Here is a 22,566-nt window from a genome sequence, read left to right on the forward strand (position 1 = left end):
CTGAGAAGAAAAAAGGTAGATATCCAAAATGTAGCAGTTCTTTATGATGCAAGTTCATTAAAATTAGGGTGTAAAAAAATAAAATTCAGGATTCAGAAGCCACTGAGCGCCTGTTTGAATGAGCCAGAAGATTTGATCTCGCTTCTACAGCCATACAAAAAAAAAAAGGAATGGGAGGTCGTGGTGTTAATGTGATCGCATTGAATAAAACTTTTAGACATTAGTTGAGGATCCATGGTGTGCTGGCAATGTATGTTGATGTGCGACTGATTTTTTATCAGTTTCAAGTTGGCTATTGCAGCATCACTTATTTACTTCTCAGCCCATTCCAGAACATGTAATGGGTTATTGAAAACTGTACATTAAGCAGATAGACCTGTGTGAGGGCAGAGGAATCCAGAGCATGCAACTCCGCCCCCCCCCCGACCCCCACTGTACTGCTCTGTGCAGCGTCTGTCACAGGCATGCCATACAACAAATAGAAAAGAAGCCCTAAAGAAAAAAAAAAAACTTGCACTAGGGCATGGTTTATTTTTGACATACCAGTTACGGGTTGCAGTGTGAAAAGCAATGAGGGCCTAGGATAGAGTGCGGGGAGAAGTTCCCTGTACTAGCTGTCACTGTTTGCTCCGCCCACACAGCCACGTCCGTTAGACACACAGATCTGTGTCTGTATGAACTAAAAGTCCTGACATCCTTAGTGACTGTCATAGGTTTACCTACCTCATCCCTTCAAACCTGAACACATAGGAATTACTCAGGTTCTGAGGCTACTTTAATGCAGATAAGCCACTGAGTTTAATTACCACCCTAATTAGCAACAGAACCCGTGTAATTAATATGCTTTTGGTTTTAAAGGTGGCAACCCTAGGCTGTCTGCTTGTAGTTCTCAATGAACGGTGCTGTGGTAGTTCATTGAGTCTTCCTGTCAGGGAATGTAGGCTTCCCCGGATGTACGGACACACAGATACACCGGTCAGTGTGCAGGAGACCTGCTGATCACTACTGTGATGCTTTACAGGCTCCTACTACAAAAAGATAATAAACACACTTTTTGCTTGTAAAAAAAGTTAATTTTTTTTTTCTATAAAGTAAACTTACCCTGTAAAAAAGGTCCGCCCTGGGGGTTACCAGAATTGTCAATAAAAGAGGGTTAACAGAAACCAGCAGAAAGAATGGTTTTGCTTCCTTACTGCAGCAGAAAACAGCAGCTGGGTGTGGTCCGCTGGCCCTGCGCCCAGTGACTTCATACCAATACCAATGTAAATGATTAACAGAGAAAGCCAAACACCCGGAGAGATAACACGGCTATCCTTCACAGCACACAGGCCTGTAAGCACCTTATACAATGTTAAAGACACAGGACTTACTGATAGAACAAACATCAGCTCAGGATTGGTCACATGGGTCACCTGTCATATTCAGAGATCAATAGCAAATCCTGGCTGCAAACGCTTGTCCAAGACGGGGCCAGGAAAAAACAAATGTAACCGTGTCATAGAATTGCCCTGATAGATCGAAGTCCTTTCTTCACATCGAATGAAGTCCTTTTTTCTCAGACACCAGCGACAGCCCAACTCTACACTCTGGTTCTGGAGTCGGAATATATAAAATGTGTTACTATTCACGGTCCGGTTTAAGGTGTGTTCTTTATATAGTTTGGTTTAATTTCTAACAGAATGGGATATCAAAGGTCAAACGCTCCAACAAGTAGCAAAAAAATGCAATGAGCAATATGTCTGCTACAATTGTATGAAATGTATAGGTGACCGTCACCCCAACATACATCAATGCGTCTCATCTGGAAATTTTATTTAAAAGTGGTTCTATGCATTATTAAAGTAGAAGTAAACTTCCATCTCTGGCTTTTACCAATGGGTAAGCCTAGAATAAGGCTATATAGGTAAGCCTAAAACAAAGCTTACTTTATAAGTAGTGTGCACTGTTTAGGAGATGTTCAATGTACATGCAGCCAGTGACATCACTGGTGCATGAGCTCTGAAAGAACAGCCACTGCCATTTCTTCAGAGCCCCGTGCCGTGATCGGCTCCCGCGTTGCCAGTGAGAGCCGGAGTCTGAGTCCGCCAACAAAGCCGCAAGACGGGTGAAGATGAGCGTGCCTGCAGTGCTGACATCCCAGCGCTGGAAAGAGCTTCGTTTTAAGGAGAGTTTAACATAATGTGCTAGTATTCGATGCATACTGCTCTCCTGGCTCTATCCCTCCTCACTGGGTGTCACTAGTTCCCATTCCTGTTGATTAAATCCTTTAACATGCGAGTGTGGTGCTGAGCCCCGCTGTCAGACACAAATAGTAGGGCTTGGGAGAAAGTGGCTTTCTATGGGAGCACTCGGCGGCGTCTAATGGGGACCCTGATGTATTGGGGAAGATGGAGCATTGCTGCTCCTTCCCTCCATACTGGATCAGGCACAGCCATTGGCTCCTGCCAATCACAGCCAGTGAGCAAAGCGCTGGGCCGAGTGAGTGTGAAAAAATTATATATATATATATATATATATATATATATATATATATATATATATATATATATACATACACACACACACTATATATATATATATATATATATATATATATATATATATATATATATATATATATATATATATATATATAGACAGACACACGCACATACATACATATATAGATACATACATATGCACATACACACATACATACGTGTGTGGTCCCTGGGTTACAAACATCCGGCTTTCATAGATAAGTTTAAAAAAAAAAAAAAAAAAAAAAAAAAAAAAAAAAAAAAAACTTTGGCACCATACTGCAGCTGTCCCACGTCCGCTCGAAGACTGAGGACTAAGCGATCACATGACTGCTGATCGCTCAGTTCTCAGTCTGCTCCAGGCAGTGTCATTGCTCTCTGCTCGTTCTCTCCAGTACTTGGTGGACTGGGGATGGGGGTGGGAACGGCTGGATCCAGCTCTCGGCTGCACTTAAAGCCAGAGTCAGCATGTATATATTTTTTTTTTTTAGGATTATAAAATATATTGTATTCCAATTTGTCCATAGGCAACACGTTAAAGGCCAAAATAAAAACGTCTTTTGCCCAATAGGCTCCCCACCAGCAGAACACAAAAGCGCTGAGGGAGTGATTCCCCCCCTCACTTTTCTGTGCAATCTTCCAAAAAAAAAAAAAAAAGTATAAAGTATAGTGTATGACTTACGTTAGGGTCTAGTCAAAAATGGTATATAGTATCATTTTTAGTCAACTTATCTGGTCTTAGGCTTGGTTCAGATTGCTGCGTGTCGGAAACGTGCACAAAATCGTGCGATTTCCCAACCCGCGGAGAACGCACTGCTCTTTAACACACACAGGAGTGCTATTAATTCTTAATGGCGCCCTCACATTTGCAAACATACATGTTTTCACACATTCCAAAGCACACAGCATGTGGTTCATTGTGGTGCAAATGTACAAAAGGGTTCAGGACTTTCCCCACACAGACTTGAGTAGAGCAGCCCATTGAAATGGTAGAGCTGCCCGACATACATAGTTACATAGTAGGTGAGGTTGAACAAAGAATAGTCCATCCAGTTCAACCTGTGTAGGTGTATGTGGCTGTAATCATCTCTCATACCCCTGAATGTTCTGATCCTTGAGATGTAAGTCTAAGAGTCTTTTGAAAGCCACCATACTTCCCGCAGAAACCACCTCTTGTGGTAGAGAATTCCACAAACTTGTAGCCCTAACAGTAAAGAACCCCCCGCGTTGCCTGAGGTTAAAACACTTCTCTAATCGCATTGTATGCCCTCGAGTCCTCATGCAATCCCTTCGAATGAATAACTTTTTTTCTATGCTGAGATCACCACTGAGGTATTTATAAATTGCTATCATGTCCCCTCTCAGGCGTCTCTTCTCCAGGGAGAATAAATCGAGCGATTGCAGACGCTCTTCATAATTAAGGTCCTCCAATCCCCCAATTAGTTGAGTTGCCCTTCTCTGGACTCTCTCCAGCTCCAACACATCCCTCCTGAGGACTGGTGACCAGAACTGGACAGAATACTCCAGATGCGGTCAGACCAGAGTTTTATAAAGTGGAAGGATTATAGTCTTATCTCTGGAATACATCCCTTTCTTTATGCACGCTAATATTCTGCTGGCTTTGGCAGCTGCCGCTTGACATTGCATGCTGTTGCCTAGTCTATCATCAACCAAGACTCCCAGATCTTTCTCCATTTTTGATTTCCCCCAAAGGTTCCCCCCCTAAAGTGTATTGTGTTTTTATGTTTTTAGTCCCCAAGTGCAAAACCTTACACTTCTCCACATTAAACCTCATTTGCCATGTCGTTGCCCACTCCGTAATTTTGTCCAGGTCATTCTGTAGGATATCTGCTTCATGCTGTGCAGTTATTGCCCTGCCCAATTTTGTGTCATCTGCAAAAACTGATATAGAACTACTGATCCCGTCCTCAATGCTGTTTATGAATAAATTGAACAAGGTTGGTCCCAGGACTGAGCCTTGGGGGACCCCACTTACCACGTCAGACAAGTCTGAGTATGCGCTATTTATTACCACCCTTTGGACACGGCCTTTTAGCCAGTTCTGTATCCAAGAGAAAACCCTGTGGTCGATGGCTGCAGACCTTATTTTATAAATTAAGCACTTGTGGGGAACTGTATCAAACGCCTTAGCAAAATCCAAGTACACCACATCCACTGGTCTGCCCCTATCCAGGTACCCCACATCCACTGGTCTGCCCCTATCCAAGTACACCACATCCACTGGTCTCCCACTATCTAGCTCACCTCCCCATAGAATGTTAAGAGATTGGTTTGACAAGAATGCCCATTTGTAAACCTGTGCTGATTACTGCTGATGATGTTGTCTTTAGCAAACTATGATATAGTCCCTTATCCTCTCCAGAAGTTTACATACTATCGATGTCAGACTGACAGGCCTATAATTTCCTGGGACATGCCTCTGCCCTTTTTTGAATATCGGTATCACGTTAGCTTTCCTCCAATCCCCTGGTACATTTCCTGTCATAACACTGTCAGCAAAGATCAGGAACAGTGGTCTAGATATAGTCTTACTAAGTTCTTTGAGTACTCTCGGATGTACGCCATCCGGGCCTGGTGATTTGTGTTCATTTTATCCAGCCTTTCCCTGATTTCACCCTCTGTTAGCCATAACAAGGCATGCAGCTAAGTTTAATTTCAGCTGTGGTAAAAAAAAAAAAAAAAAACACAAACACAAAAACACCCAAGCTAAATACAAAACTAGACATTTACTATAGTTTAAAGCAACTCTAAACTATTTCCTTGAAGTATTTGTTATTTACATGCATGAACATGAAGTTGTACACACCTGGGTTTGACGGCGGAGGTTTTAGCACTAGGCAGAGGCTCTGGTTTCTTCTCCACCACCATATCTTCCTGGAAGGGGTTCAGCGAGCTCTTCTTGCTGATCTCCTCTGCAGGACGCTGGTTATTCGGTGCTTCTCTCTTCACAGGGACAGCAGACGGTTCATTCTCTGCTGGTTTGGGCGTTTCCTTTCTCCCAGTAACCAATGACAACAAGGAAGACTTCTTGTTTTCCGTTTTTTTATTTTCCTTCTTTTCTTCTTTTGGGACTTCCTGTTTTTCCTTCTTTTCTTCTTTTGGGACATCGGAAGTCAGCGGAGGGGTTTTTGGTCTTGGTGCCTCCACCTGTGGTGTTTGTGTGGCCGGCTGTTCAAAAGACTTGAGAGAAGAAATAGAAGTGGAAGACGTCATCCCCTTTTCAGTACCATTGGATGGATTGGATGGTTTAAAGTCCAGGTTCTCAGCTGAAGCATAATGTGGACTTTTCCGGATGATCTGTGGGGAGTTGGTCACAGAACTGTCCTTGGAACTGTCACTTCTTGGTTCTGACTCCTCCATGTACACGTGATTTCCGTTGATACACAAGTTGGATCGAGTGATTGGATCATTCTTGGACTTCAAGCCACTGAATATAGACAGTCCATCCTTCTTGTTCCCGGATGTGATCTGACTCCACTGCTTGGTGTCGGCGCTGGCCGTTCTTTTGTGAGCGATTATTGGAATGTGAGGAAATCGTCCTAAAATGTAGAAGAATGAAGGCTTTTATATTTGTAAAAAAACTGAACGGACTAAAAATTTAACTTTCTGATCTTTTCCTTTCCCCGATGTCCTCCCCCTCCCTCCGATCTCTCCCCCTCCCTCCAGATTCCTCTGATCTCTCCCCCTCCCTCCAGATTCCTCTGATCTCTCCCCCTCCCTCCAGATTCCTCTGATCTCTCCCCCTCCCTCCAGATTCCTCTGATCTCTCCCCCTCCCTCCAGATTCCTCTGATCTCTCCCCCTCCCTCCAGATTCCTCTGATCTCTCCCCCTCCCTCCAGATTCCTCTGATCTCTCCCCCTCCCTCCGATTCCTCTGATCTCCCCCCCCCCTGATTTCTCTGATCTCTCCCCCCTCAAATTTTTTTGGTCATACTTCTCTTGCAGGTCACAGGAGTACATTTACTTTTGTTCTCCTGTGAGCCACAGTCAACTTACAGCAGGCTTCTGTGGCCATTAGCTGACTGGGCAGTCACACTACAGACTCAAGAAGCATCATGACAATATTGTCTGGATTCCCGCTGCTGCCCGATTAAAAGCGGACTCTGGCATTAAGTGCAGCTGAGAGCTGGATCCAGCCTTTCCCACCCCCATCCCACCAAGCACTAGAGAACGAGCAGAGAGTAATGACAGTCAGCTCACTGCCTGGAGGAGACTAAGAACTGAGCGATCAGCAGTCATGTGATCGCTTAGTGCTCATTCTTCAAGCGGACGTGGGACAGCTGTAGCATGCCAAAGTTTTCTATTTTTCTTTAAATATCTGTGTGTGTGTGTGTGTGTGTGTGTGTCAGATGTTTGTAACCTGGGGACCGCACAATATATATTAATCTATATTTTATTAATCTATATTTTAGATTATATTTTATTAATCTTTATTTTAGCTTATATTTTATCAATCTTTATTTTAGCTTATATTTTATCAATCTTTATTTTAGCTTATATTTTATCAATCTTTATTTTAGCTTATATTTTATCTATATTTTAGCTTATATTTTAGCTTATATTTTATTAATCTTTATTTTAGCTTATATTTTATTAATCTATATTTTAGCTTATATTTTATTAATCTTTATCTTAGATTATATTTTATTAATCTTTATCTTAGATTATATTTTATTAATCTTTATTTTAGATTATATTTTATTAATCTATATTTTAGATTATATTTTATTAATCTATATTTTAGATTATATTTTATTAATCTTTATTTTAGATTATATTTTATTAATCTTTATTTTAGATTATATTTTATTAATCTTTATTTTAGATTATATTTTATTAATCTTTATTTTAGATTATATTTTATTAATCTTTATTTTAGATTATATTTTATTAATCTTTATTTTAGATTATATTTTATTAATCTATATTTTAGATATTTTATTAATCTATATTTTAGATTATATTTTATTAATCTTTATTTTAGATTATATTTTATTAATCTTTATTTTAGATTATATTTTATTAATCTTTATTTTAGATTATATTTTATTAATCTTTATTTTAGATTATATTTTATTAATCTATATCGGTCAAGTGCATCTTGAATTTTGGTACCCCTCTAATGAATACCCAACTGATTACCAGGCATTACACTACCTGCAGTCAGGTAGAGGTTTATGAAGTCATATCAGTACCACCAATATACACGGAGTACTCACTTTCTGACACGGGGGACCCCGAAGGTCGGTTGAAGTCAGAGGAGAAGTCGCCAGGCTTCAGTACCGTTCTCTGGGAGGGGGATGGTGGAAGTGTTGGAAGGACAGACATGGACTGAGAAAGTGTATTGTTCTTCTTCAGTCCCGGCTTGGAGAACAAAGTCTTCAGCTTGGATTTCTTCTTCTCTGCCTCGGGCATCTCTGAGTCGCTCTCATCGCTGTACTGATTCATGCTGGGGACAATGGCGGAAGCCGTGTCCGGTAAACCGTCCTGCCGCTTTCCTTTTATCTTGTCCTTCAGCTTGCCGAAGGGTGAGCGGGATTTCTCTTTCATGGAGAGGTCAAACATACTGGCCGTCATGTTATTCCTCATGAACTGGACCTCCACTTCTATCTGACCGCGATCCTTCTCTTTCTTCCCCGGCTTGGATTTCAGGGGATACCATCTAGGGGAAAAGGAAGAAGAGAATAAGGTAAAGGTGACAAATAGATAAACTACTTTAAACACTCCTCCACCGGGGAAATTTATTTTTGCACAAATTAAAATCAGCATTTTTCTAGAAATTACTGTACACCCCCCAAACTATGAGCAGAGGCCCTGGAAAATAAAATGTTGGTTGTTGCAATTTATATCTCATATTTGCACAACTATATCAGAAACGCAGATTTTATTTTCTCCTGAAAAACACCAAAATTATATTTCAGGTACTGATAGAGCGCCGTCAATTTACGCAGCGCTGTACATAATGGATGCTCCCAGTTCCTCCTGTCTCTGTACAAGCGATTTTGGGCTCCCTGGAGGGATGCGAGTGTCCAGGGAACCACCAGTGGAGACCGGGACCCCAGGAAATAGCACACTTTGAGAAACCCCCCCAAAAAAAAAAGGGGATCGGGGATTCCAGAGCCGCCCAGATCACATTGGAAAGCCCTTCATTGGCTGTTAAAGCCGGTGTTCTGCCAAAAAGTCAGAATTGGCCATAATCCCCAACCACATCACTTCCAGGGACTCTCCAGCAGCAATAATTGGAGACTTTGAGGAGCTGGCTGTTTTGACAGAACACCGGGTAAGGAGGAAGAAAGTTGTTGCCGCCTTTGGGGCGGCCATGTTGTTGGTTATTAAGGGGTGGACTAACAATGTCCACTCAGTGTTCCTTAGTGTATACGCTGCTGGTGTTCTGTGTAAACTCCAGCGCATCGAAATCTGCAATCATTGCTGCTGGAGAGTCACCGGAAGGGATGTGATTGGAGATTTTAGCAAATTGGAGTTTTCTGCAGAACGCCGGTACTTAACCAACGACTGCAGCAGCAGCCTGATTAACCACTTAAGGACCGCCCGCTGCAGTTTTACTGCGGCAGGCAGCCCCTCCTGCGTGAACCAACGTAGCCCTACGTCGTTCGCGCGCCTGCTGCTGGGGGCGAGCGTGCGCCGCTGACGGCGCGCTTCCGCCCCCACTGGGCAGCGGGGACTCTGATGCAGCGGGCAGGTGGCTCCGATTGCCGCCGGGCACCTGCGATCGCTCCCCACTGAGAGAGAAGGACGGTCGGATGTTGTAAACACAGCTGACCGTTCTCTCTGGAATGATCACAGAGCTCCTTCTATATAGGAACACAGGTCCCTATCATCATTTCACAAGCCCCACCCCTTACAGTTAGAAACACACCCCTAAGCTTACATTTAACCCCTTGATCACCCACAGTGTTAACCCCTTCCCTGCCAGCTTCATTTTTACAGTAACAGTGCATATGTATAGCACTGATTACTGCAGTAATGTCACTGGTACCCCAAAAAGTGTCAAAAATGTCAGTCAGGGGTCCGATCTGTCCGCCGCAGTCCCGCTAAAAATCGCGGATCGTAAAAAAAAATAAAATAAAAATGCCAAATCTTTCCCCTAGTCTGTAGACACGATAACTTTTGCGCAAACCAATCAACATACGCTTATTGCAATTTTTTTTTTTTTTACCAAAAATATGTAGCAGAATACAAATTGGCCTAAAATGTTAAAAAAAAAATTGATATTAAATTTTTTTTTTGGGGAATGTTATATAGCAGAATGTGAAAAATATTGCTTTTTCTTCAGAATTGTCGCTCTTTTTTTGTTTATAGTGCAAAAAATAAAAATGTCAAATACCAAAAGGAAAGCTCTATTTGTGGGGGGGGGGGGGGGGGGGAAGACATTGATTTTATCAGAATGTGAAAAATGTGTTTTTTTCAGAATTGTCGCTCTTTGTTTATAGCGCAAAAAAAAAATAATTTTTTTTTTAAAAAAAATTAAAATCGCACAGGTGATCAAATACCACCAAAAGAAAGCTCTGTTTGTGGGGAAAAAAATGACATCAATTGTATTGGGGTACAGCGTCGCACGAACGCGCAATTGTCTGTTAAAATAACGCAGTGCCGAATCGCAAAATATGGCCTGGTCATTAAGGGGGAAAATCCTTCTGGTCCAGAACTGGTTAAACCACTTGTCTACCATGCCGTTTATAAAGGTACCTCATTAGTCATGTGGTTAATAATGAGAGCTATGTTTATATTCTTCTTAAGTAAAAATGACCCCACACATAGGACTATAATATATCAGAAGGACGGTTCCACCATTCTAGAACCGCTTTGGATTTCCAACATACAAAATTACAATTTCCTTCCTCCTCAAATGAAGCATTCCCCGGCCTGGACTGCCGGACCGGAGCGCTGACCATGTCCCTGCACTCCCTTCCCTTCTGCTTTATGGGTAAAGACTTCTCTCTTGTAATGGGCTGAAGTTATATAATAATTTCTATAGAATTCCGGGTACTGCATAATAAACAATCCTGACAGGCTGACATTGGAACATTCCAGCCTCTAGCAGGTCTATAATTTGCAGCCACATTTACAGGTCACTTCTGTAACCTTCGTGCCGAAGTGTCAACAGAAAGCGATGTCATAGTTTCAGTGTTTGCAGATCCAGGGTCACCCCTGAAAATGAGGCGTGAGCCGAGAAGACCAAACATTACAAGGGCAGAGACTTCGTACACAGTCCCAGTACACAGTCCCAGTACACAGTCCCAGTACACAGTCCCAGTACACAGTCCCAGTACACAGTCCCAGTACAAGTTCAGAAACATTGGAGGCCAGTCAGGTTTACCTAAACTGCTGGTGACCTAATAACTACCCATATTCATCTTCACTAATTCCCACCCCAAGTCCACCATAAAAACCTCACCCCATTATTTAGCTGCTTTGGCTCTGGAAGGTTTACCCCCCTTAATAACCAGGCCATTTTTTGCGATATGGCAATGCGTTACTTTAACTGACAATTGCGTGACCCTGTCCCCCATTAAATTTGACTTATTTTTACCCACAAATAGAGCTTTTTGGTGGTATTTTTTTTACCTCCGCAGTCTATTTTTGCTCTATAAACCAAAAAAAAAAGCAATTTTGAAAAAAAAAAAAAAAATAAGAAGAAGAAGATGTATTATATATATTTTTTACTTTCTGCTATAAAACATCCAATTAAAAAAAAAAAAAAATGTAAAAGAAAAAATCTAATGGTTTCAACAATTTAGGCCAATTTGTATTCTGCTACATGTTTTTGGTAAAAAAAAAAAAATCCCAACAAGCGTATATTGAGCTTCTGCAAACGATGGGATTGCTTTATGGAATTTTTATTTGTTTTTTACTGGTAATGGTGGCGATTAGCGACTTACACCGCATTCACACTGCAGCGGCAGGACTTCAGGGGCGACCTGTGAAGTCGCGTGCAGCGCGGCGTGACTTGCACGGACTTCATAAAATGAATGTCCATGCAAGTCGCTCCGGGTCGCCCCAGAAGTAGTACAGGAACCTTTTTTATTAAGTCAGAGCGACTTGTGTCACTCCTATTAGAACCGTTCCTGTACCACACAATGGACCGTGACTGTCCGCGACTTGTCAGGCTGACCAAGTCGCCTGACAAGTCGTATTAGTGTGAATGGAGTCTTATAGCAGGACTGCGACATTGCGGCAGACAAACCAGACACGAAGGGGTTTATTTACTAAAGCTAGAGTGCAAAAATAGTCACAATTCTGCAGAGAAACCAATCATAACGGCTGTGCCAAAGGCCACATTTTGGTGCCAACTGATTTACATCAGGAAGTATATAAAAAGCCTTCAACCTTTGCAGTGCGCATGCGCACACTCACGCTCCATGCGCACGAACACGCACTCCATGCGCACGCAGTATGAGGCCATTTTTCCCTTCGGATTGAATGTTTTGCATTCATACAGGAGAAGGTGAATCAGGAAAATATTGCATTATGGTCAATGAATGGAGTGGAATATTAAAGGAAATATAATTGTCAGTTCCATCCAGTGGCTCACATTGCAGTATTTTACCAACTCTATAAAGACATTCGAGTTGGAGGAAAAAAAAAAAACGCCCAACATTTGTTTTGGCGCCCAGAATGAATGAACTTTCACAGAAAGAAGAACTCTGCAAACTTAATAAACGCAAATCTTTGGATTGCGGTATGAATAGAGAAAACAGACAATGTCTATGGTGTCAGATTGTATGACGGTTATATTTGGTGTGGTCACCATGTGTGACATATGTGGTCATTGAGGCGTGAAATACCCAAAAAGACTTCTACAAAAACAAACCATGACCACATGACTGATTCAGCCCCGATACCGGAGGAGACGGCTCATACACTTCAATAGATCTGTATACAGGTGACACGCAGGTATCGAGTCTTTCATGACTCTGTAAAGTCGGCACACCCTGAATGACAAACACCTGAGACTAAAAATAAATCCAATCTCCGTAATGCCCGGCTACATTGTGTCACAGCTATGAAGAACGGAACGTTCCCCATTTTATAGCAGAGACGCATAAAATCCGCTGTAATGACAGGAAGCTGTAAAGGTCTCAGTATATATATATATACATATACATTACTTTGTTTACTGACAATCTGCGAGCGTTTATGTCACTCAAAATAGCACAAAGCAGGCGATGGGATCATTGTTTACCTACAAACAGTGCGATAATTGGGCCCAACCTAAACCATCCGTATGAATGAAGGGGATCTCTACTGAGAAACAGGGAGGGCAACAGGGAGGGCAACAGGGAGGGCATGGGTGACCTCTCCTCCTCAAAGAGGAAATAAAAAACAGTAATAAAAACCGAATACAGACTCTCCTCGATTAACGACCGCTCAGACTTTTGTCCAGCTTTTTGGGCACTGTACATCATTGTATTGTACAGTCCAGGATTTTTGTTGTTTATATTTTTGTTTTCTGTACTTATCCAAATTTAAACAAGGTTATTGAGTTGGAGTTTTGCATTTAGATTAGTGATCGACCAATATCGTATTTTTTATTGCAGATACCGATATTTTGGTCATCGCATATTGGTATCGGCTGATATTTTCAGACATTTAAAAAAATGTTTTTAATTAATTTTTTTTTAAATGCATTTATTTTGATAGGTACTCTTGTGGAGGGATCTGGGGGTCTAAAAGACCCCAAACCCCTCCTCTCTACTAATGCCAAAGTTTGGCTGTTTTGAATGCGGTCATTTTTTTAAATTTGGCGCCGAGTACCCGGAAGTGATGAGGGAGGAAGTGGAAGGAAGGGGAGTATATTTTCTTATATAAGGCAAGTGACCAAAAAAAAAAAAAATAGTCAGTATCCATTTCTTTTTCAGGTTGCAATCAGCAAGTGGATGGCCCAAAATCTATTTTTTTTTTCGATTTTGAGGCCGGAACTCCGCTTTAATGAACATCTGCATTACTGGACAGGCAGCATTCTCCTGATGGTCTCATCAATGCTGTGGTGAATCAGTCAGGTGCCGGACATTCCAAATCCTCGGGGCAGATGTACATGAGGCGCATCTTAATTTATTAGGTTCTTCTGGGGTTTATACAATCTTTGTTTAGTCACCTAAACAATCTGGCCAATCAGAGGACAGCATTGTAAAATCAGATCAGGAATAATATTTATATCAAGTGCGATATTGGACTAAAAAAAAAAAAAAAAAAAAAAAAAAAAAAAAAAAAAGTCCCAAAATAGCCACCAAAATATGCACAACGTGTGTCTTCTACACCTCTGCTATTTGCCAACACCCGCCTGGGGCGTGTACCTCGTCACATGGCACCGCCACCAGACAAACACTGGTGACCCTGAGAAACCTGAAATACGGATTATGTAAGCCTGACACAGGAAGAGATTTATTCCGAGATTTGGGATGAGTTGGGAAGAAGCAGACAAGAAGAGACGGAAGTTAGTGAGGTGAAATCTCCCCCAATGGGCCACAGACAGCAAGAAAACGTTCTAAAGCTGCCCAAAGGAGGCGGCTGGTGAGGTGGATTCTGGAGGCCGCATTGCAGGAAAGACCCAGGATGTCTCTTCTCACATTTTCAATTCACATTTAAAGTTCCATTATAAAGACGCCTTCATTTCTCTGCAATTTACAAGCGATCTCAATTGCAAAATTACCTAAAAAATAATGGTGGATAACACCCCAATGTTTCTCCTGTGACATTACGATTGCCACAGGTTTTTTTCTAAACAGACCTAAAATGTCCTGTGAAGGGCAGGTGGGCGGTCCACGCCAGCTCCGCCCACTCCATGGACAGTGGGATGTAAACAGATCACCTGTTTACACCTAACCAACCTCCGATCCGGCCAGGAGGAGGGCGGGGAACGTATCCCCCTTCCTTTTGCTGGATCAGATTGGAGGTATGTGGGTGTACATAGACACGTCAGTTTACATCTGCGGCTCCATAGAGAATATGGAGGGTTCAGTCCGGTCCACCTGAGTCCCGGTTCACACATACGATGTCAGACATCGCATGCGATTCAGAGCTCACTGCTCTGAAAATCACATGCGATGTCTGTGCGATGTGAATTCAGCCATACAGATTGCATGACTGAATTCACATGACATTCGGACAGAACACGCACAGGACTTTTTGGTCCACATCCGAATTGGAACGCATGGCTGTTCACACCTATGCGATCTGATTCATGTCCGAAGCGGACAGTTTCGCACTGTGAAATACGAACTGATCTGGGGAATGTTGTTAACTTTGTATTGACACCCCCAGCGATTCACATATGGCAGTGTGAACTGCCATGCGAGTTAAATGCGATTCGGGAACCCGCAGTGGATTCGCATCGCATATATGTGAACCGGGACTAAAAAAGGACAGATGGACCCGATTGGACTGCTTGCGTGAAAGGGGCCTAAGGCTTGGCTCATACCAGTTTGATGTTTTGCAGCTTTGGTTGCGGCCAATCAGAATACAGAGTGACAATTGCTTTTCCTTTTACATCAATTTGCTCCGCCTCTTTACTTCCCTGCTTCCAGCTGTTGTACAGGGATCCACTGATTACCCTTAAATAGGGAGTGCGATTACCGATACCGTTTAATTAGGGAGTGCGATTACCGATACTTGACGGTTCGATTTGCGCCCATAAAAAAAATGAATGGGCTCAAATCACACTGCAAAGAACAGAAATTTGGTGCGGTGTCTAAATCGCATGCCGTTTACTGCACTGCTCCTGTGTGAACAGGTTTGTCAGCCTAGGTTCACAGGAGGGGTGGGGGGACCGCTTCGTACTGGCATTGCACCGCATTCCTGACCCAATTGCATGCAATTCTTTGCGATGCGATTTGCACCAATACAAAATGAATGGGGCTCAAATTGCACAGCAAAGAATTGCATGCGATTTGAACAGTATCGGTTTCGGGTATCTGCACATCCTCAGTGTTTGGTGCTTAGTCACCCCAGCTAGGTGGACAATGTGCTTTGGGAGGAGATTTTGAGCTGCAGGGATGGGCGGAGTTACCAGAAAACAGCAGAGAATGGACTGGGAGGGAAGTATAGGGGTAATAAACTCTGTCGCAGCCAATGTCGCATTGATAGGATAAAGATAAGACCTTTGTGATTTCAACATTGCATTTAAATCAGGTTGCACCAAAAAATCTGAAAAGTAGTGCAGGGATTTTTTTTTTTTTTTTTTTTTTTAAGGCTCCATTTACAACTTTAGATATCAGTCGCACAAAGTCGTTCCCCATGTTTTCCAATAACCACCATTCATATATTTGCGACTTAAAATTACAGCAACTTCAGAGTAGTCGATGCACTACTTTGATCCGACTTTAATGCAACATGAGGGCCATAGACTTCAATGGTAACCCTCAGAAGTTGCATGAAAGTCATACCTGAATGTTATACAATGCAACTCGTGTGCAACAGTTGTCTATTATCAATGGTCAGTCATATCAAAGTTGCACTACAAAGTCGCTGCAACTGGAGTCTTACAAGTGTGAATGGAGCCTTAGTCGCAACTCAAATTCGACATAATTAAGACGGCACCCATTTAAATGATTGCGTTTTGACTTTTCATGTGATTTTCTGTTTTGCAAGTTGCAACAGCGTGAACTGCGGCTAACTGGAGTAAATGAAAGTTGCAGCAACGGTTACAACGATCGTTCTGAACACGCACGGTATCAAACCACTTGGAGTCATTGCACCTCCATGCAAGCCGTGTAACAATGACTTTCTCCCCTCTCCATGTCAGCAGCGGACGCCTCATCCTGTATAGAAGAATGACATCTCCGTGATTTCTGTATTCCTCCGTCCTGTATACTCGTCATACTGAGCTACACAGAGCAGCGAACACCCGAAATCCGCTGACTGGCGGTTCATGTCCCGAATATACAGAACCATCCAGAGGACGGCCTTCATCAACATGTCTGTCCACTGCAGGGGGAGGGGCTGCTTTATGAAGAACAATGAGAATGTTGTTCATCGGAGATCTGGAAATCGGCTTCACTGGATAGAAAACCAGCATGAGGGGAAGATATCCCAGGAAACATGCGACTAAAGATCTCAGGATCAATAGAGCAAAAACCGGCAGCACTCCCGGGGCTCCCCGCCCCTACACTTTTGAGGCTCGCCCCCTCTTGCCTCTACACCCCCGGGGATTTCCCCCTCTCGCCTCTACACTCCCGGGGATTTCCCCCTTCTTACCTCTACACTCCCGGGGATTTCCCCCTCTTGCCTCTACACTCCCGGGGATTTCCCCCTCTCGCCTCTACACTCCCGGGGATTTCCCCCTCTTGCCTCTACACCCCCGGGGATTTCCCCCTTCTTACCTCTACACTCCCAGGGATTTCCCCCTTCTTGCCTCTACACTCCCAGGGATTTCCCCCTCTTGCCTCTACACAGGGCCAGATTAACATAGGGGCTATTGGAGCTGCAGCTCCAGGCCCCTACCTTAATATAGGCCCCGGGTTGGCCATATTCACTGTTACCGCTCTTCTGTTACTTGTAAACACAGAAGTCTGGCTTCTATGCTCGCTTCCCCAGGCAGCTCCCTCAGAACCTCCCCACACAGCGTGAAGGCCGGACAAGGAGGGACAGTTGCCAATGCATGGATGTGTTTATGGGCTTCAGAGACAGCATCCCATGTGGAATTAGGCATGCATGGCTGCACCCTTCCTCCTCTGGGTGCATGCCAAGGCACGGCCCTTAAGGCCCTTCAAAATCCTGAGCACCAAGCCCATGATGCTCTTAATCCGGCCCTGCCTCTACACTCCCGGGGATTTCCCCCTCTTGCCTCTACACTGCCGGGGATTTCCCCCCTCTTGCCTCTACACTGCCGGGGATTTCCCCCTCTTGCCTCTACACTGCCGGGGATTTCCCCCTCTTGCCTCTACACTGCCGGGGATTTCCCCCTCTTGCCTCTACACTGCCGGGGATTTCCCCCTCTTGCCTCTACACTGCCGGGGATTTCCCCCTCTTGCCTCTACACTGCCGGGGATTTCCCCCTCTTGCCTCTACACTGCCGGGGATTTCCCCCTCTTGCCTCTACACTCCCGGGGATTTCCCCCTCTTGCCTCTACACTCCCGGGGATTTCCCCCTCTTGCCTCTACACTGCCGGGGATTTCCCCCTCTTGCCTCTACACTGCCGGGGATTTCCCCCTCTTGCCTCTACACTGCCGGGGATTTCCCCCTCTTGCCTCTACACTGCCGGGGATTTCCCCCTCTTGCCTCTACACTGCCGGGGATTTCCCCCTCTTGCCTCTACACTGCCGGGGATTTCCCCCTCCTTGCCTCTACACTGCCGGGGATTTCCCCCTCCTTGCCTCTACACTGCCGGGGATTTCCCCCTCCTTGCCTCTACACAGTGTGAACTGCGGCTAACTGGAGTAAATGAAAGTTGTAGCAACGGTTACAATGATCGTTCTGAAAACACACGGTATCAAACCACTTGGAGTCCTCCTTGCCTCTACACCCCCGGGGATTTCCCCCTCCTTGCCTCTACACCCCCGGGGATTTCCCCCTCCTTGCCTCTACACCCCCGGGGATTTCCCCCTCCTTGCCTCTACACTCCCGGGGATTTCCCCCTCCTTGCCTCTACACTCCCGGGGATTTCCCCCTCCTTGCCTCTACACCCCCGGGGATTTCCCCCTCTTCCCTCTACACACCCGGGGATTTCCCCCTCTTACCTCTACACTCCCGGGCTCCCCCCCCCCTACACTCCCGAAGCCCCTAATGCACGCCTGGACATGGATACTACAGGTGTTTTGAGCTCTTTGTAAATCGGGAAATCGCACAGCATACAGAACTTTGCAAAAGTTTTCCGTTGATGTAAACAAAATGCTGTCAATTAACCTCTTCCCACCAACACGGCACATATGTGGTGGCCTCTCAGCAGGTGAGCTTTAGCACCAAGCAGTCGCATACAAGCATTCCTATGTAACCACTTTGCTGTGCTGAGAATGGCTCCCAGCACGGTATCCGACGGGTACCGGAAAGCTGCCAATGCAAACTCACGATCTGGAGCTTTCCATTAATGTGATTGCCAATCACAGCGGTCACATGACTGGAATGCCTGTCTCCTAGCATTTAGATCCTATTAAAGGGTCAGTGGTGGCAGGAAGGGGGTTAAGAAAATAGAAGAGTCAGCTTATTTCTATCAATTAACAAAATGAAAAGTACATAGAGAAATCCAAATCCAATCAATACCTTGGGTGACTGACCCCCCCCCCCTTTTTCTTCTAGTCTTCTAGGTAGATTTGCTCACAGTTGAAGAAACTCAGCAGGTAGGTTCTGCGCACATCTTGGAGAACTAAGCACAGATCTGTGGATTTTCGGCTGCCTCCAATCCTTCTGTCTCTTGGGGTCATCCCAGACAGACTCCATGATGGTGAGATCAGGGCTCTGTGGGGGTTAAACCACCACTTTTTTTTTTTTACACTGAAGATATACTAAATGGCTGTATATTTGGGGTGGTCCTGCTGCAGAATAAATTTGGAGCCAATCACACCCCTCCCTGATCGAATGGCATGATGAAGTATCTGCCTGCATTTCTCCGCATTGATTGATCCAAGCAGAAGTGGTAGTGGGTACCTGACAAAATCAGGTCCCCCCCACCCCCAAAATATGTTCTAAATATTGCAGGAGGAAGCAGCAGCACAGAACTTCCCTTTTTGGGTGAAGTTCCCCTTTGAATAGCGTTTTCAGTTCCTGGTTCTCGCAGTTGGGTTCCGCTTTAAGGATACCCCTTCAAAGCCAAGTCAGAAATGATAGCCGCCACATTTCTGATCTTACAGTTTCAGACTAATTTATCTTCACAAATATTTTCCAGAAAACTAGAAATCTGTCCAGGACCCCTATTTAGGTTTCCCAATGCCTTCAGGTGTTCACTAGCAACAGGCCTAGTGATTGGCTGCTAGACCAGAGCACTGTCACAGGGTAGGAGGTCATAATCTCCTCCATACCTGGAAGCGCTGTGTATTGTAGACAGCAACGAAGGGGGAAGAAGTGTCTTCAGAGCAGCCGATTTATAATAGTGTATTGGGGGTGGAGGGGGTTGGGTAAGGCTTTTAATTTGCCCTGAAAATGGCGCGTCTCCCTATAAATCATCAATATGAAACATTTTGGAACCAGATGGAATTTTGTCAGGGAATGGCGTGAGGCAACCAAATCCTCTACACCAGCCTCTCAACCTTTTCAACACAGAGGAACCCTTGAAATAAATGTCTGGTCTCGGGGAACCCCTGCTAAAAATGTAAAATCTACAACTCATGACACATTAGTGCGACGGTCCGAGGGAAAAATGCTCCTCACTCTTGTCATTGGGAAGAATTACCCCCTTACAGATCGCTAAAAATGAACAATGGTGTCATTGGGAACTTATGTAAAAAGGCAGAAATTGCCCATTGCTCAAGGAACCCCTTATGGCACTTTTCCACTGCAAGTACCGGCTCGGCTCTACTCGGCCCTGCTTGGCCCGGTTTGCCACTGCTGGTACCGCATGGTACGGTGTTGGAACGGTTCGGTACGGTATGCTTTTCCACTAAAGTAGTACTAAAGTTAAGTGGGTGGGATGACAACGGGGTGGGTGGGATTCTCTGACCAATCAGTGGCTAGTAGTGACTGCATGCAAAAGGATTGTGGGATATGGTACCTCTTGGAACCACAATCGAGGTGGTACTGTTTTTGAGAGCCGTACCGTTCGGTTCCATGCAGTGGAAAAGCACCGCCGTACCGTACCGAACCGTTCCTACACTGTACCATGTGGTACCAGCAGTGGAAAAGCACAAAAGCGAGCCAAATCGTTCGGTTCCATGCAGTGGAAAAGCACCCTAAGCAACTCCTCAAGAGGAACCCCCTAAGCAACCCTCAGAAAGAACCCCCTAAGCAACCCTCAGAAAGAACCCCCTAAGCAACCCTCAGAAAGAACCCCCTAAGCAACCCTCAGAAAGAACCCCCTAAGCAACCCTCAGAAAGAACCCCTAGGCTTCCATGGAACCCTGGTTGAGAAACCCTGTCCTACACAGAAGCCCCAATTAGAAGGGGGGTCACTTTTTTTTCTAGGGGAATATGATGGAAAGCCCTCAGCTGTGTTATAACTACAGGCAGAAGGTTTAGAATGTGTAAACTCTCTACAATAGTTATGTTTGTACAACACACGTACTGGTTGGAATGTCTGGGGGAGGAATCCATAAGTGGAACAGTGAAGTTCAGCAAGTCCAAAAATGCGATAAGCCTCAAAGTTACTGGAAGACAGCTGCAGAATTTCCCAAACTTCAACACAATGTACAAAGAGCTATGAAAACCGGGTCAGGTGAAGCAAGAAGTAGAGAATTCAAAACAAGGAGATGCAAGAAATATTTTCAAAACCTTTGTTCATGTAATATACATCCATCTATTTCCTGATCAGCAGGAGGAAGTAAAAGTTCCCCGAGGTAAAGTTCTTCTTGTAGGTAAATATCAGGTGACTGTTCTGAAGAGAATTGTGTCCAATGTCAGAAGAGGATTTATTACAGACCCAAGGATTGACCACCAGCAGCAATGTACAGGATTCTGTAGCGCGGCCATAGCTGGCTGTAAATGGCTTCAGGCCGGGTTCACATACTGTATGTGTGAATTGGATACGGGTTTCACTGGCTTTCAATGGAGCCAATTCACACATGTATGGGGTGGCCACGGTGCAGTTTCCAAAAGGGTCCTTCAGGCAAAAATTTGGGCCTGGACCCATGAACAAAAACGAGACGGGACCCCAGGCTGAAAACTGCAACACACATGTAAACCCAGCCTAAATTTTAGCCCATTCCTGCTAAATTTCCCAACATTCATGGTCCTGCAACTACCACCCAGCATGGTGAAAATCATTTTAAAAAACCAACTGAGTTGGGTGCAGACATCAGTTGAATAGTGACTGGATTCTATCAGACGCCATCACTGGTCAGCAACACCATTGTATTCCGATGTTCTATCAGACGCCATCACTGGTCAGCAACACCATTGTATTCCGATGTTCTATCAGACACCATCACTGGTCAGCAACACCATCGTATTCCGATGTTCTATCAGACGCCATCACTGGTCAGCAACACCATCGTATTCCAGTGTTCTATCAGACGCCATCACTGGTCAGCAACACCATCGTATTCCGATGTTCTATCAGACGCCATCACTGGTCAGCAACACCATCGTATTCCGATGTTCTATATATATATATATATATATTATATATATATATATATATATATATATATATATATATATATATATATATATATATATATATATATATATATATATATATATATATATATATATATATATACCCATCAGAATATGCAATGGGAAAATTGCTTACTGCACATGTGCTATGAATGCCAACATGGCCGCTATGCGTTTCAATAGGTTTCTTAATCTGACAGAATACGAAGGCGGCAGCGGACATCTTACACCCAGGCAAGTATAACATTTCACACCTATTTTAGCAGTTTTAACACTCTATATACTAAAATAGACTACAGGCAGTCCCAGGGCTGCAAACAAGATAGGGTCTGTAGGTTTGTTCTTAAGTTGAATTTGTAAGTCGGAACAAGTACATTTTCTTAAGTGTAACTCCAGCCAAAAAATAGTAAAGTTTTTTGGATAGCATAGTGAAGGGTTAACACCCCTGTAACATTTGTTTTGCTGTCTGTGCCCTTGTTCAGAAGATTTCACCTCACTTTCAGTCCGTGTGACAATTGGATTTTGAAAATGTTGGGTTGTTGTGGAAAGAAGGATTGGTGGTAAAGCTTCAGTGGAGACACCTTTTTCCCATGAGAACTCTTCCAGGAGTGATTTTCCCTTCCTAGGGGGAGATTTCCTCTCACTTCCTGTTGTCTCCCTCCGTTAAGTCGGAGTAGTTTGTAAATCAGATGTTTGTAACCCGGGGACCGCCTGTATTTCACCGTGCCTGAGTGAAATAGTCTTTCACTATATAATGTTTGGCGCTAAGCAGTGCCGGGTGTACCAAGATGGCCGTTGCATTCA

The 22,566-nt window shown here is 44.0% G+C and overlaps 1 protein-coding gene across 1 annotated transcript in view; it reads right to left on the minus strand.

Moving 5' to 3' along the window:
- RAB11FIP1 (RAB11 family interacting protein 1) overlaps positions 1-22,566 on the minus strand; it is a 57,703-nt gene that overhangs the window by 18,858 nt on the left and 16,279 nt on the right. The window contains exons 2-3 of the mRNA XM_082256037.1: positions 7,760-8,202; positions 5,347-6,079 (exon numbers count right to left, since the gene is read on the minus strand). Coding sequence (XP_082112163.1) covers positions 5,347-6,079; positions 7,760-8,202 — 1,176 coding nt within the window. The remainder of the gene's footprint in view (positions 1-5,346; positions 6,080-7,759; positions 8,203-22,566) is intronic.

The sequence above is a fragment of the Pelophylax lessonae genome (genome assembly GCF_965119305.1).
Source record: "Pelophylax lessonae genome assembly, chromosome: 4".
Classification (NCBI taxonomy): domain Eukaryota; kingdom Metazoa; phylum Chordata; class Amphibia; order Anura; family Ranidae; genus Pelophylax; species Pelophylax lessonae.